The sequence below is a fragment of the Tupaia chinensis genome, unplaced genomic scaffold (genome assembly GCF_000334495.1).
Source record: "Tupaia chinensis unplaced genomic scaffold, TupChi_1.0 Scaffold000350_1, whole genome shotgun sequence".
Lineage (NCBI taxonomy): Eukaryota > Metazoa > Chordata > Mammalia > Scandentia > Tupaiidae > Tupaia > Tupaia belangeri.
In genome coordinates this window covers 8,038,198-8,055,126 of record NW_006159844.1, presented here as the reverse complement: position 1 = coordinate 8,055,126, position 16,929 = coordinate 8,038,198, and the positions used below count along the sequence as shown (strand labels likewise).

Below are 16,929 nucleotides of genomic sequence, written 5' to 3'. Positions count from 1 at the left end.
TGTTTTGTAGCTGACATACTACTTTCTGCTATTTTTAAGGTTAAAATGTGGGAAGAAAGAAGGAAAGAAAAATGGTGACTATAATCCAGGAGGTATTTCTAAATGCTTATGCCTCTCACATAAGAAAATGCTTATTACATTCCTTTTTGATCATAGAATTATTAAAGGAAGGCTGATTGTTGATTTGTCCCTGTTACCATGGTTAGTTTTGATTTTTTCTTTTGAAATGGGGTACTGGAACAGATTTCACATGTGTCCTTGCTACTATGTGTGGTACATGGTCCAGAAGCATTGCCAACACTTGTGAGAAAGAAATGCACAAGCTCAAGCCCCACATGAGAAATACTGAATCAGTATCTCCATTGCAGCAAGATCCTCCCCTGCACCACATACACATTGTAGTTAGTGAAGTGCTGCTCTCAGTCACCACAGCCCCACTAGGTTTTGACTACATCAGCTATACCCTTCGTTAGCATTCAATAAACATTTGTTGATCAACTCTACGTGATAGACACCCAGTATTCCTTGCTACTGGGTGCTTGCTTATGGTTTTAATCAAGAAACTGTATAATTATGGTAAAGTAATTAAAATAAAATAGACAATTCTAAATCTAGCCTTCCCATCACCAGGCACACTTAAATATTTTTTGACAAATAGCTTAAGATTAAATTATTAGTTATTAAAAGTGGATGTTCATTTCTTTTGGAAATCTGTCATTTAATGTGTAGAGACAAGAATGGGTAGAAAAAAACCCCACTCAATTGATAAATTCTTATTCATACCTGAGTCTGTTACTTCATTAATACTGATAGGGTATTGCTCAGTTACAGTTTGACAGAACTGTAGGATTTATTTTAGGGGGATGATTTTTGGGGGGAGAAGGACAAAGTCATAGTTTTTCATCCTGCACTTTCATTTTCTGATCACACTGTTTTAGAAGAATCCAGGCTTTACTTATTCACCAGGCTTTCAATAGAGAAGCACATTAATCCTTTTAAGCTCCTTATTCTAATGATTTATTTTGTTGAAAACCATAGTGATCCTCCTTTGAATTTTAATGATTGCTAGCTATTCAAAGATTCATTGTTTTGACTTCCTGTCCTTACCTTTGTTTCCTACATGTCTGTGGGGAACACCTGTCTTATACTGGATCTGCCACTGGTTCTCACTGGCTTACCAGAGTTACTCAAGCCTATCTCTGAGTGTTAAGCTGAAGTGCTGGCTACTCATCCATGACAATAAATATAGGATATATGTTTGCAGAGATCGGCAGGTAGACAGCAGATGGACAGATCAATGATTGAGTCATTTCCCACTGAAAATATTTTGGATCTGATAGTATATTGTGATCATTGTAGAGGAATTAATTTTAAATTAATATTCTGACTCATAAATCTATTGAGGCACAGTATCTATGGAAAATCTAGTAGATGAGAAAAAGACTCAAATTTTGAGGGTGTCATTCTTACATTCTGATTTATGTAAACTCCTACAGGTACATAGTGATGGTCATTTTGTTCAAGGGCTACAAATTCTCAGGTGTGGAGCAAATGGAAATAGCCATGACATGTCTCAAGTATGAGCATCAGAATTACATGTTGTGTTTTTAGAATCTTAGAGGTGACTGTGTCACAGACTTGAGTTCCTATTTTGCCCACTGTGTAACTATACAGAGAATTTTTCTCTTCTCTTTTACAGGTATCACCTAGGAACATCATGGGTTTTCAAGAATATATTATTCTAATATGAGATTTTTAACAACTACACTGTATTTATGCATAATACATTTTGTGCCTTATCTTCAGGCTTCTGGACTTTGATTCAGAATATCAGGAGCTCTGGGATTGGCTGATTGACATGGAGTCCCTCGTGATGGACAGCCACGACCTGATGATGTCAGAGGAGCAGCAGCAGCATCTTTACAAGGTTAGAACTACCCTTCCTGCCTTTACCTTGCTGTGGAAGATCTGATTAGCCTGACAAGTCTCTCTCTCTCAGGATATCTTTGCGTTCATTGTATGTATCATGGTGTCTATTAGAATTCCCTTCCCTGTCCCCAAACTCATTTCTATCCCTTGTGTTCTGACAGGCTGCACCGACATCATAATTGCAAGAAAGTTCCCTTTATCACATTCTATTTGGTGTAATTCTATAGAAGGACAAAGATTTATCTTCAAGATGAATAGCAATAAATGAAACTGCATTAATAAATAGACTGAAACAAAACGAAGGATAAATGGACTAGTTACATTTAACAAAATGTGTTTTGATTGGAGCACTCAGGTGGATTCTATCCACCCCTCAGATCTTCTGAAAGAAAAAAGAAATTTGCCTTTAGTTTGGCTTGCCGCTGTTAGGGTACAGAGCTTGTCCAATTTAATGTTTATTAGTGATACATAGAGTAGACACTGTCATATTAATTTCAATACATTTGAGTGTGATTTAAGAAAACTGGCTTGAAATTCATATATTGATTGCAAGCAATCCATCTAATAACTATCTATATTGTTTTCCATGTCTGCTAATTCACCCATAGCATAGTGTGTTTTACCAATTCTGCTTAAATAGTCTTAGACATTCTTATAAAACAACCATGTGATTTTGACTGGAAAAAAAGAGGTTGCAAGATTCACATTGCCTGCAAAAGCTGTCTGGGAGGGAAGAGAGACTTTCCACTGAAATATCAGACTGTAGTAAATCTTCCTCATTTAGGCAATTTTTATTGGAGTAATTCTGACAGTTGTCATCCTTGAATTGCTTTGAGCATATGGCATATTTCAAAGAGCAGATTGTGAATCATAAAAAATAAAATTAATAACTAACCATAGAATCAGCAACAGTATAATGACAAGAAACAACTACCCTCTAGCTTTTTAAAATTTCTTGTAGAATAAGAAGTACATTCAAGGTCAAATAAAAGTTGTCTCCTTTCTTCTTCAATTTTATCATTTTAAATTACCTTTCTTTAATAAATTATTTTTATTTTTACCCCCTCTAGAGGGAGTTATTTGTACTTTGCAAGGGTCTGGTCGACTTTAATTAGTGTCCCCTGGGGATCATCTTAGTTAAGAGAAGAAACAGTTCTCCAGGGACATGAGAACTGGGGACATTGTACTCTCTAAAGAATTTTGTCCGACATTAATGGAATTTGTGGACTATTAACTCTTCCCATATGGATAGCTGTCCACATTAACAATGAAACTATCCACTCTTCTAGTGTCAGAGTTACAGTGTTGGCCTAATATTACCAAAGTTAGCTGATTTCACATTTCATGTCAGGATCAGAAATTACATATGAAAAATGCCTATAAATGTATATTAATTTAATTCAATAAAAAATATTTTATTCCTAAGACTTAAGTAAGAAAAATTGAGCCAAACAGGAAAATAAATACAAAGGTTACCTAATCATAAACCATTATCTCAGACTTTATTGCACTCATGATGCCAAATAACATTTCTTTTATTCTTGATGCATTTAGTATTTTGCACATAAGACATTATTTTTTCAGAAACAGTGCTATTCTTTGTCAAAATCACATCCATGCAATTTACATCACAATTAATAGGAAATCATTGAACAAAAAGTGCAGTCTTCTTTTTCTTGTGGTTTCCTTGTTAAATGCTTTGCCTGAGCATTCCCATTCTAGCATATTGAAGCCCATTATGCCACCCACTCAGTACTTTTGGGTTATAGTATTTTTCCAAACATTTTTTGTAGTGTAGCTTTTCATTTGTGACTCATGTTCTGTCATCATCCTTCTGCTTTTAGGTGCTGAACATAGCTCAGATTGTTAGACCAGCATTAACTTTGCATTCGGCATATAAGTAAAAGTAAAACTAGAGTTAGAAACCAAGGGCAAATACTACAGGTTTATAAGGCCTTTCTTTATATAAACCCCCAGATTATTTCAGAGGTTTGAAAACCTCCTGAGCAATGCTGAGGATTTTGGCTAAGGAGTTGTTTAGAACTTGGGGTAGCTCCTGAATTAGAAAAACTGATGGAGAAGAATTAATTTCAGGTTTTCCTCAAGAACCCCCAGAGTTTCCCAGGTTAAATCTGTCTTTTCAATAACCCATCCTTTTGTCCTAATCTGCTTTTCCAGGAATCAAATGAACTGATGCCTTGCAGAAAGGGGATTTTTAGCCTATAATCATAGCAGGAATAAACTTTTCAAGTGGTCTACAGGCCTTCCTAGGCTTTAAATATTCGTGGAGACTACTTTAATCATCCTTAATCCTTGTATTTTTTGGCCTTGAAAGAATTCATTTCTGTATCAAGTTTTTTAAATTTAAATTAAAAATTTTTTTATTAAGGATATCACTGACATTTGGAACAAAATAATCTTTTTGTTAGTTTGTGGAACTATTCCTTGTACTACAGAACATTTATTATTCATGTTCCCCCAGTCACTGTGACAGTTCACCACGATCCCCAACCTATTTCACATCAGATTTCCAGTCTGTCTTAATCTATCTGTATTTTCTTTCTTTCTTTCTTTCTTTCTTTCTTTCTTTCTTTCTTTCGTTCTTTCTTTCTTTCTTTCTTTCTTTCTTTCTTTTAGAGAAAAGGAGAGAAAGAGGTAGGCAGAAAGAAAAGAAGAGAGGTGTATTTTCAATAGTGTTTTGCTATGTAGTATCCTCCTGTCTCATCCTCCCAGTTAGCTAGGATTATAGACATATGCTTCCATGCCTGACATGCTTAAATTGGAACCAAACCTAGAGCTCCCACATAGTCAGAATCTCACACAGTGATGCCCTACCATTTATGCCATCATGCCTGAGCTTTACCTTCATTTCTTTCTTTCCTTCTTTTTTTGGTGTGTGTGTGTGTGTTCTAAGGGTTTAACCATAGGGCATGTGTATTTCCAGGAGAGACAGTGAGAAGGGAAAGTGAGAAATCAAACCCAGTGGTGATGGCCATGCCTCAATCCCTTTTCCTCTGCTCTCCTCCTGGGATTTTGGGCATGCATACACTCAGAATAATTTTCAAGCCACTGGGTCTAGGATTTAAACCATGCTGACCATGTCAGGGTCCCATGCCTTAACGACCATGCTACCATCTGGTCCCCATCGTCATTTCCTTTTTTTTTTTCTTATTATTTTAAGAATTATTTAATTTTATTTATTCACTCATTTATTTTAATCTGACCAAAGAGAGACAGAAAGGGAGACAGAGAGAGAGAGTGTGGGAAAGCAAGCCACCAGATCCAGGACTTGAACTGTGGTTGACTATGTGGGAGTGTCCAGCACCTTAACCACCACGCCACCTGCTGGTCTCTGATTTCTTAAATACTGTATAATACCAAGAAAAATGCCTTTCATTTATATCTATATATTGCTAAGCAAATATCTTTCATGGTTGATATCAAACTAATAGTTGCTGAATTAAAAAAATTGAGCATAGAAATGGGAACCAGCAGATGACGTAGAGGTTATGTCATTGGACTCCCACATAGTTGACTGGTTTGAGTTCCATATGCAGTGGCTTAAAACACACTGGGTGAGTGTATATGCATGCCCAAGATCCCAGGAGGAGAATTGAGGAGAAGGAATTGTGGTGCAGCCATCCCCCAGGGGGGTGATTTCTTGCTCTCTGTCTCTCTCCAGTGAGTGCATGCCCCATATAGCAAAAAGCTCTCTCTAAAAAACAAAAACAAACAAACAAATAAAAAAACATAGAAATTAAGCTCTTGATCCATACTGTTAATAAAAAAGGACAGAAGTGAAACTTTGAAGAGAGATCTTCTCATGAGTGATGGTAAACTCTCAGGAAACTATGAACCAGGACTGAATCGTTATTCCTGCTATCCCAGCATTTGAAATCTATGTTCTCCTCTCCCTGGGTGGCTCTCTGTATTTTATCTCTCACCTCTTCTTCTGGCATATATAGTTACTGCACTTCATGGGTTTATATAGTCCTGGGTTGATCCCCAGAGACTTTTATAAATGTTGGCTTAGAGAAAATCTATTAATATGATAGTAAGAGTAAAGCTAATTTAGCATTTTCAATATTAGGCACTACCTTCCCGATTTTATTTTTATATTCTTTTTTTATACATTCAATCACTGTATATTATTACTGCTTGCAAAATGAATTTTCCCAACATAAATACACTATTAGTTCAGTTAAAGATATTATCATACACATTATCATCAACAGATAATATTCCACATTTTGTGTCCCTTAAATGTTTTGCTTCTTTCTTTTTGTATTCTGGTTTTTGCTAAAAATCACCTGTATTTAACTGCTATAAATGGAACTATAGATAAATAAGTCAGACTATATATTCAGCTGACCTTCTAAGTAGGACACTTGTGATATTTTTGTTACCCAAAGCCAGGACAATATACAAGGAACTTATACATGAGAAAGGATTGAATTTAACAGGCAAAGAACGCAATGATACACTCTGACTTAATTTAGAAATCTTAATACGTCAGTGGGCTATAAAGTGAATTTTATGTTTAAATTATTTCTTGTTATTTTCAAAGTGTATATATAAAATTTGAGACCACTTTCTTTTTCATTTATTTTAAACTGCAGTGTTTTAAGAGAAGCTTAATTCTTATTAAAAAACTAACCAGTTCCTTAAATATATTTTCTTCTTAGTTTTGAGACAGAGAATCATACTGCCAAAGTCTTCCCTTCCCCCTCTGTCTGCTCTGCATAGGGACCTCCTGTACCTATTTTCTAGTAAACATTGGCAGTATTATCAGCCTAGAAAACACAAATGTAGTCCTTTTATTGTTTCTTCCTCAATCTGAGAATTACCTCTAAGGAGAATTTGCTCCTACTCTCTTTCTTTCTTTTCATTCCTCCTACCTTCCTAAGTAGGACAATTTAATTTGTCAAAAGTAACCACCATGATTTTGAAAGTTCAGCTCCTATTTGGACTACAGTTACGAAGGCAGAATTCATAATCACAGGGAGCTGTCACTCTGCTGGTCTGCATGTGCATTAACTATTAATGGAGAAATATTTAAAACCCACTTGCAAAGGAAAAGCTCCATTTTTTCATTTCTACAGATCAAAGGTGGCATTATTCTTGGGCTCAGGGAAGCTCAAGACACCTCCTCCCCCATCCTATAAATTTTATAGACTGATTAATCTGGAAGCATTTTAACTACCAGAGAGTTATGGTAGAGTTGTGGATTGCTACTGTTGCTTCTATATTGTCTTCCTCAGCAGTTATAGGTGACTTTATTTTTTTAAAAGAATTATTTTTTATTTGACTTTATTATTGTTTTCCAGTTTGATCAGAGAGAGAGAGAGTGAGAATGGGAGCTACCAGGCTTGGGACTCAAACTGCAGTCGCCCACATGGGAGTCCAGCTCCTTAAACCACCACACCACCTGCTGGCCCCCCATAGATGACTTTGTAGTAGTGTGAGGGTACCCCCTACCTGGGGCTTCTTACCTATTCACAAAGAAATGCCAGTTCTCTGCTAATTACAGACCATGGATGGCAGAGCTCCTAATGTTGCTGGGTTAGTATGGAGTTTCAGAATCCATGAGATAATTTCAAGGACCAAATTCAAAAGTTGCAGTCCAATGATGATTGTGATAATAAAATAAGTGTTGTTTTCACATAGTATAAGGCTTACTACAACACCATGTTTATACATTTTTTTAAAGGAATAGCTTAGCTCATCAATAAAATATTAAATTATATATATATTTTTTGAGAAGTGTTTGCTCTAGGGCACATGCACTCTCCAGAAAGACCGAGAGACAGAAAGCGAGAAATCACTCCCCAGGGGGGATGGCCACACCATAATCCCTTCTCCTCCATTCTCCTCTTGGAATCTTGGGCACACACACATACGCGCCTGGCGTGAGTTTAAGCCACCAGGTCTGAGACTCGAACCATGGTCGACTACATGGGAGTCCAGAGACATAGCCATTATGCTAACTGCTGGTCCCAAATTATATATATATGGTTTTCCCCTCTCCTTGCCAGGAAGTGTGTATGCTTGTGAGAGAGAGAGAGAAAGAGAAAGAGAGAACATCCTCCCCATACACCATTGGGATTTGTCGTACTGCTATCTGTTTTCCTCCATTTCTCCATCTTACCAGGATTTGGGATACACATGCCTGATGTGTTTTTCAATCCACCAGAGCCAGAATTTGAATCATGGTCAACTATGTGGGATCCAGTTCCCTCTGCACTGGACTTAACTAGTACACTATAGGGGAAGCCCTAGATTACATCATTTCTAAGGGGTTAAAGTAACACTTCTGGGCTGCCCCATAGCCCAGTGGTTAAGGGAGCTAGATTCCACACGGCCAACCCTGGTTAAAATTCTGGCCCTGGCAGTATGAAAAACATTCCAGGCACATAGGCATGCATGCCCAAAAAATTATAGCATGGCCATCCCTCCTGGGGAAGTGATTTCTCACTTTTCCTCCACTCTCTGGCGAGCACACGGACCTTAAAGCAAAATCATACCAAAGATGATCCCAAAATTTTGAGTTTCCTGGTGGTGAAAACAAAGAGGGAAATTACTCATTGTAAAATTTATGTTTTTCATGATAAAAAATCATAATACTGCCTTTGAAGAAATTAAGATTCTTTCGATAGTTAGCCATGAAAACTTTTTTAAAAAATTTATTTATTCTTGAGAGATAGTAAGGCACCCTCGACAGGATCCTTATGCAGAGATCTTGCCCCAGCCCTGCAGCCAGGATCACAGGCATATGGGCATGTCTGGTGTGTTGGGGTAGACCCAGGATGCAAACCTATGGCCTACCTATGTAGCCTCCATTGTCATACAGCAGTGCCTCTACTGCCTACATCGCTGTGGCTAGGCCTTGAAATCATTTTCCTTTAGGATATTTTAATGTAAAGACTTAGAATGATATGGTAGAGAAATTTTAGCCATGAGTTTCTTACAAGTAAACCTGTAACCATGATTTCTAACAAGTAATAATTATTCTTCGATTCTATTGCCAAGTAAAGTTTGGAGAATTGGAACACAACTTTCACCAAAAGGTGGCTTCTTTCAGTGATAGTTTGGCAGCAGGTACGATTAATAAGTAAGGATATCAATATTATATTTTAGAAAAATGAGAGACAGCATTAAAAAAAGAAAATGCATTAAAATTAGTTAATACAAAGTTAATCAAAGAGGAACAAAAGAGTAAATTTAAATCATGTCTGGATGTATTACTAGATAAGAAAATGCTAAAAACACAAAATTTTAAAACTAAACAATGCATCCAATTGTGGTAGCATCACTTGGTTTGGCAGTGCTACCTGGCAGGCTGAGGCCATATGGGAAGCCTGGGTTCAATACTTAGGCGCAGTGGCATGTGCTGTTAGTCCCAGCTACTTAGGAGGCTGTGGCAAAAGGATCACGACATAGCCAGACCCTGTCTTCAAAACAAAGCAAAACAACTAATCAATGAAAGAATTGGTTTGGAAATAAAAGAGATAACAGAGAAAAGGGTGAATCTTAGCGGAGGAAGGGGAAATGTTTACTCTAGAGAATTTGAGTGTATGTTAAAATATTTTAAGAGAAATGTGAAGGGCATAGGATTAGAAATTCTAGAGAATAGAAAATATAAAGTAAAAGAGGAAAAATGGGAATAGTTGACATGCTATTTTATAGTTATTGATGCCAAAATGATGTTGTCATAGCTATGAACTGATCATAGAAAACAGATTAATCATATTATCCCTGTATTTTATAAATTCACAAATTTCAGCCCTCTGGAATAGATCTCTTTCATTTGTTCTGAACCAGATTGATCTAAATAATTTCAGATGTGGCTTGATACCCTTATAACTGAACTTAAGCTCTAAAAAATGTAATGCTGAGCTGATTCATAGTTCAGATCGCAATAGCGAGGCCTAAAATAGGAAAAGAAATCTATTAACTTTTTCTTTTTAATTTCACTTGTTGGTGTATAGAACAGAAGTACTCGTCAAAAAAATTAAATTTTGTTAATTAGACCTTGTGTTGGAATTTCAGTACCAAGTTTTATAGCTCTACCTTGATTGTTCAAAATGAAATAAATAATTGGTTATTGAAGCAGTCAAGGTAAAAATGTACCAGATATATCAGGAACAAGAACTTAATGATAATTTTTTTACCTCTTTCTTGGTAGATTAATTGTATAGCTTAATTGTATGTTAGATTAAAACTTCATTAAGATAAGAAGAATATGCTTAAAATCACTATAATATTTCAAATAACATTATCTAGTCATTTTAAAGTGATCAGAATGGTAAAACCTAGGCTGTCTCTACTGCTATCTAGAAATGACTTTGTTGTCCCATTTTTATTAAAGTTCAAAAAGTCTTTAGACTAACTGTCATATTAATTTGAGCTTTGATGAATCAGTGTTTGCTATGAATACTTGAATATATTTTTTCTTTTTCTTTTTCTTTTTCTTTTTTTTTTTTTAAGAGAGGGTAAAATTCATCCTGAAAATGTTTAGGAGAGAAAGTAGAGTGTGGTTTCTGAACAATGTATGAAGCACTGTTCATGCTGGAGCCTATAATTTCTATTTTAATCACTTTTTTAAAAGAAAAAAAAGGATGTTAAGAGAATAGGATGCCAAGAAACAGTTGGCTCTGTGTGTGGAGGGGTAAGGAAGAGAAGCCCCGCCAGCAGTTTTTGTCTCTAGCGGGTGAGCTACTGTCCGGAAGGTGCGTTGGCTCTGGGTTGGCCTCTGAGGCATTGTGCTACTCCCTCTCTCCCTGGCCTGGCAGGCTCTGGCCTAGAGTGGATCAAACAAGCCGTGGGGAAAGTTCCCCTCATTTGCATCACTTCTAGACAGTCCTGTCGTACTCTTTGCTGACAGGAAATCACTGTCTTTGTCACCTTTTCTCAGGGCCCTCCTTTTGGCAGAGATGGGCCATGTGACCACGCTTAATCACAACAACAGAGCTGGCTCAGGACTCAATGACATGTTTTCCTCAGCACTTCAATAAATGGGGTAGAGGAGTCAGTAGGAAATGACTACATTAATTTTAGAGTGAAAAGATAATTAACACTTGAAGGACTAATGCTGCAACCTATGGAATTATTATTCAAATTAAAGTTAATTTATCAAAAACTTGTGAAAACTATCTGCCCTAATGCAACTGTTTAAAAAATAAACCTTCAATAGTAAGAATTGGGCATGTTAGAGGAAGAGTAGGAATATGGGGAGAGAACAGAGTGGGAGGGGGTGTGACAAGGAAAGAAGAGGAAGAGAGGGAAATCATAGCAGGCATTAGCTTTGTTTGAAAAAGCAACTTAAATGAGCTAAAACTTCAACATTTGGGACTGAAGGCTGGAGCATGTAAAACGCTTACTTAGATGATATGAATAGGACACTGGCAAACAAAAGCAGCAGTGTGCTCCTAGAAAACTGTGCTTAAAGGAGTTTCCCTGGCAACAGAAATGCAGTTCCAAAAGTAGACAGAACTTTCCTCAGAAAACATACTATTAATAACAACCTTCCGGAACAACTTGGAACAATTTGACGACTTGGCAATAATAATGCCAAGTGTTCTGCAAATTAATCTAACACATAATAGTTATGTTTCTCTTGCCTATAATTCTGCTGGACCCTACCTAGAACTCCTTGCTTTTCAGTGGCACAAATGTGAAAAACAATTCTAAATGCTGTCATGGAAAAATAAAACCGAAGAAATGCTAGTGACTAACAGTGGCCTATGATTGTATTCAGCCTTTTTTTTTTAATTATTTTGTTCAACTTTGTTTGTTTGTTTGTTTATTTATTTATTTATTTATTTATTTATTTATTTGAATTTGACTAGAGAGAGATAGCACGAGAGAGAGGGAGAGGGAAAGTGAGAAAGCAAGCCACCAGGTCTGAAACTTGAACCATGGTCAGCCATGTGGGAGTTCAGCATCCCCAACCACCATGCCACCTGCTGGTCCCTGTATTCAGCCTTTTACAACCTACTAAGAGATCTTAGTTTAATGAGATGAGTTTATTCTCATGAAAGCAACTACATTTGCTACCTTATTCCAACAAGGATCCACAAACAAAACTCGGTAAAGGGTTAACAGCCTGAGACTTGTTGTATGGAGCACATCTGAGGCCATTGGTTATATAAATATAACACTTCACTAACTATGTGTTCAGTGTTATTTTTAAAAGTATCATCATTTCTTGTCAACCCAGAGAATGAACTAATCTTGGATCTACTTAGCCAATGGGAATCATTTGAATTCTCCTGAAGGCTATCTGTTTGCTGGCCAAGAATGGTAGAGTGTTCCCCTCCTCTGACCTTTCTTGAATCCTTGGATCTAAAGGTTAAAAGTAATCAATATCTCATTGTGCTGCTTGATTTCAGGGTAATACATAAGAACCATCATGTTAAAATCCAAATGATTACAGATAGCACTTAACTGAGTTAACCAGTTTGGGAGATTTTATTAATTGCAATCAAGGTAATCATTATAGTTTGCTAATAAAATTTGAGATTAAATTGCAAAAAAATTTTAGCCTTTAACTTGTTGAAAAATGGCTTTTACTTAATTAGATGGCAAGTGCAGTGTTCTCCCCTGTGTTAAGCTGGGAGCTTTGACTTTAACCCCAGATATTTGTAAATTTCTTTCTGGCTTCTATAAAATAAATTAGAAGAACATTTAACTTCCTAGTAAAAAAGAGTGTTTGGTTCACTGCCATCTTTGGCTTCTGAAGTACTCAACACTGTTTATTATATTTCAGGTAGTATCTTAATTGAAATGCCCCTCACTATTTAACAATTTAGCACTTCCTGTTTTTAAATTACTTATCTTTGGTGGCCATATTCATATTCAGGCTAATCTGGTTTGATGCTGGAAAAAAATTATATGATGTAGGATTAAACACCTATGGTATGAATTGGCACTTTTAAAAAATTTTAATTTAATTACCATGTCACCATCTACTGGCCTCATTCTCCCAGAAAATCAAGCATTATCATCAACAAGAGTGTATTGGTTGATAGTCTGTGTAGTTACATCAGGAAAGCATTGGTTATTACTATAACTACAAAAAAGTATATGAGATACTTATATATGCCATTGTATCTAAATATTTTGTCCTTATTTTCATTCTTACTTGTGTATTCCTATTAGAATTTTATGTATGTATTCCTAAAGCAAGAAGGCAGAGCTAGAAATTACCTAGATCATATTTTAGTTATTGCAAAAGAAGTCCTGGTACCTGTTCAGAATAGATGATAAACATCAAAGGGAAACCCTCAACCATAGTCCTTCCACAGATAAACTTGTTAACCTCCTTTGTTTTGGTCCACATCTTATAACCATGTCTAACTTTAGGAGGAGATAGATTTGCAGTTGCCCAAGGGACAACATTTATGGAGTATTAGGTTTGGAATGGCTCTACAGGATGCAGATATTCTATGGGACCAGGATAAGAGAATAATATTGAATTAAATTCCAATTTTAACATCTAGCTTAGGTGGAAAGGAACAAGAAAGGGAAGAGAGTGGATAAAGAAGTTCAGAATAGAGACCAAGATTTTCACTATTTCCTAGACTCTGAGTCTAAAACACAGAAATGTTAAGCGACTGGCCTAAAAGCCACAGAACTAGTTTCTCAGTCAGATTAGTCTAAAGTATAATGAGATAGCAAACAACCCTCAAATCTCAGAAGGTTCAGTTACAAAGATTTATTTTACATTTTTTTTTAAATAAAAAGGTTTTTGCCTTAGGGTGAGTGCGCTTATTGGAGATAGAGAGAGGCAGAGATGGTAAGACGGAAAGTGAGAAATCACTCCCCTGCGGGGATGGCCATGCTGCAATCCCTTCTCCATTCTTCTCTCGGGATCATGGACACACATACACGTGCTCAGTGTGAGTTTCAAGGCACCAGGTCCAGGACTAGAACTGTGGGTGGCCATGTGGGAATCCAGTGACATAACTGCTATGCCATCTGCTGGCCAACAAAGATTTCTTTTTATTCATACTATTGATATACATCCATTACAGGTTGGCAAATTGGCTCTGCTTGACATTGTCCTCACTTCAGGACTCAGACTTTGTAGAGCAACCACCCTCTTAAATATTCCCTCATTATACCAAAGACAAAAGGGAGCCCACTGTGCTAAAAAGAAAAGGGAATTATGGGGGTTCTTACTCTGGCCATTAGACCTCTCTCTTGGAAGAGACACGTTACTTTTCCTTAAAATCATTGGCCAGAATGAATTACATAGCCCCAATCAACTTCAAAGTAGGTGGAAAAAAATATAGGCATACTGTGTTTCTAAAAGGCAGAAAGCTTGAAATACCTGTTGAGGTGTAGTAATAACTATCACAAAAATTAAGTCTGTCAGGGTCAACCTAATCTGGGTGTCTAAAGACACCTCTAAAGAGCTCCTAGTCTTTCGTGTTCTGTTGCCCCCTGTCCTCTTCTCTACGACAGGTAAAATTCTTGCAAGAACACTATTTCCTCCATTTAAACAAGTGTTTTGTGCTAAGATAGAAAGAAGGCAGCCCTAAATGTTAGATGATACAAAGAAGACATGGGTTGACATTAGGCTGTTCTGTGAAAGTCCCCACACCTTCTTAAGCACCTTAGCACCCTGAAGAATTATATTTTTTCCAATTCAGGAAAGCTAAGGATGAAAATATCTATGATTTTTGGGAGATGCACTAAAGGCAACATTGCCCTTGGAGGATTCCACCTCATGGATCGTGATTTTGCCAAAGGAAGTTACTGAAGAAGGGTCCCCATGGAGAGATTGTCTATAGGAATGCCATTTATAGGGAAAAAAAATAACACATTGTCCAGTACTGTTGAGGAAGCAGTTTCAGTTCTCAGAAACAAGGGTATTCCTAAGCATATTTTTAATAATGTGGGCATTTGCAAAGCTCATACATTCTTAAACTAGGCTCTTCAGTAACACTCTATCCCTAATGAGGCACACTGGGGTAAGCTAAGAGGAATGGAGTGGTCTTCCTGTTGAACAGTGATTCCTTTACATAAGACACAAAACACACACACATACTCACACACACTTTATTTCTCCTCTTTCTGAAGCTGGTTAAGAGCCAACCAGGCTAATTCCTTATTGTGTCAGGCTGATTTCAATTTTACTTCTAAAGTTTCTCAGACCACAAATCTTAATTTTCTCTAGGGTATCTGCACTTCTGAAATCCATATTAACTTAGAATGTCAGCTTCTTTCCTAAATAGTTGATTCTGTATCCTTACAGACATTTCCATTAAAATCATTTGTGATTTATGATGTTCCCCTTTTTGTCTAATTTTAATCATTGAAAACTGAGAAGTTTGTGGATGAGATGCACACACACAAATGTGTTTATGTACATGCATTTACATGTGTACACTTATGCACATATATACAAAATATTAACTTGTTTAATGTAAAAAAATCTCTCATCAGGATTGAATTTGGATGCAGTCAGATTCCTTGGACAAGATATGCTGAAGTTCCCAAGACATTTAAATCATGCATATATAAATAAGTATAAAAAAATTTCATCGTATATGCCAAGTTTCAGACTGGAGCACATTTTTCTATGTTACAAATATTCGCAAATTGGATTTTGCTCCCCTTATTACAATATACTGTCCCTTTTAGTACTCATAAGAAAACTATCCTTGGGACCAGCAGTTAGCATAATGGCTATGTCACCGAACTGCCATGTAGCTGACCACGCTTGGAGTCCCGGACCCAGTGGCTTAAACTTATGCCGGGCGCATGTGCATACCTGCCCAAAATCCTGAGAGGAGAATGGAGGAGAAGGGATTGCAGCGTTACCATCCCCCCTGGGGGGGGATTTTTTTTGGTTTCTATCCCTCTATCTCTCTCTCTTTCTGGCGAGCACATGTGCCCTATAGCAAAAACCTCTCAAAAAATAATAATAATTAAAAATAATAATAATAATAAAGAAAACTGTCCTTTAGAATAATTTAGCTGTGAGTCCTTTGTTATTAATTAAATACATATTTTATATTATGATAATAGTTTTTGGCTTTGTGGACCAAATTTAAGAATTAATTATATGTGTGTGTGTGTGTGTGTGTGTGTGTGTGTGTATTTAGACATTTTTTTTCAAGAGAGAGATTTTTGCTATAGGGAACATGTGCTTGACAGAGAAAGACAGAGAGACAGAAAGTGAGAAATCACCCCCAGGGGAATGGCCATGCTTCAGTCCCTTCTCTTCCATTCTCCTCTTGGGATCTTGGGCACACACACACACACACATGCACCCAGCATGAGTTTTAAGCCACCAGGTCCAGGACTTGAACTGTAGCCAACTATATGAGTCCAGTGATGTAATCATTATGCCATCTGTTGGTCCCTGAATTATTACATTTTTATTAGACCTCCACACTCTGGGAAAGCAGAATTCATATCTATTGTCTATTGAAACCTTTCAAGTACCTACCACAGTCCCTGACACATAATAGAAACTGAATAATTAGGGCTGGCTTCTGGCCTGGTGGTTGAATCAACTGGATCTTCCATGGCCTGGTGGCTTGAGAAATAGTCCAGATGCACATATATACATACCCCAAATCCTGACCAAACAGAGAAATGGAGAAAAAGGGATCGCGGTGTGACCGTTCCCAATGTGAGGTGCTTTCTCCTTTCCCTCACTCTCTGTCTCTCTGGTGAGTGCATGTGCCCTCTATCAAGCAAAAACAAAAACAAAAACTCAATACATATATGTTGAAGAACATATTTCCAACCAATAATTAATTTAACTCCATTCATTGAAATGTTCTATTTATTCCTTTTTAAGAAAATACTCTTACTTTCATGTTGTGATAACCAAGTTTCTAAAGCTTCATAGCCTTTCATATTGTATATAAAACAAATACAAAACCAAAAATATCACTGTCCTTGAAAAACAAAAGTGCACTATAGATAGTTCTTTATAATCAGATTAGTTCAAGTTGTTACTGGAAGAAAGAGTGGTAGGGA

At 36.7% G+C, this 16,929-nt stretch overlaps 1 protein-coding gene across 1 annotated transcript in view; it reads left to right on the top strand.

The window, feature by feature from the left end:
* AKAP6 (A-kinase anchoring protein 6) overlaps positions 1 to 16,929 on the top strand; it is a 400,528-nt gene that overhangs the window by 259,326 nt on the left and 124,273 nt on the right. Inside the window, exon 8 of the mRNA XM_027773404.1 lies at positions 1,807 to 1,927. Coding sequence (XP_027629205.1) covers positions 1,807 to 1,927 — 121 coding nt within the window. The remainder of the gene's footprint in view (positions 1 to 1,806; positions 1,928 to 16,929) is intronic.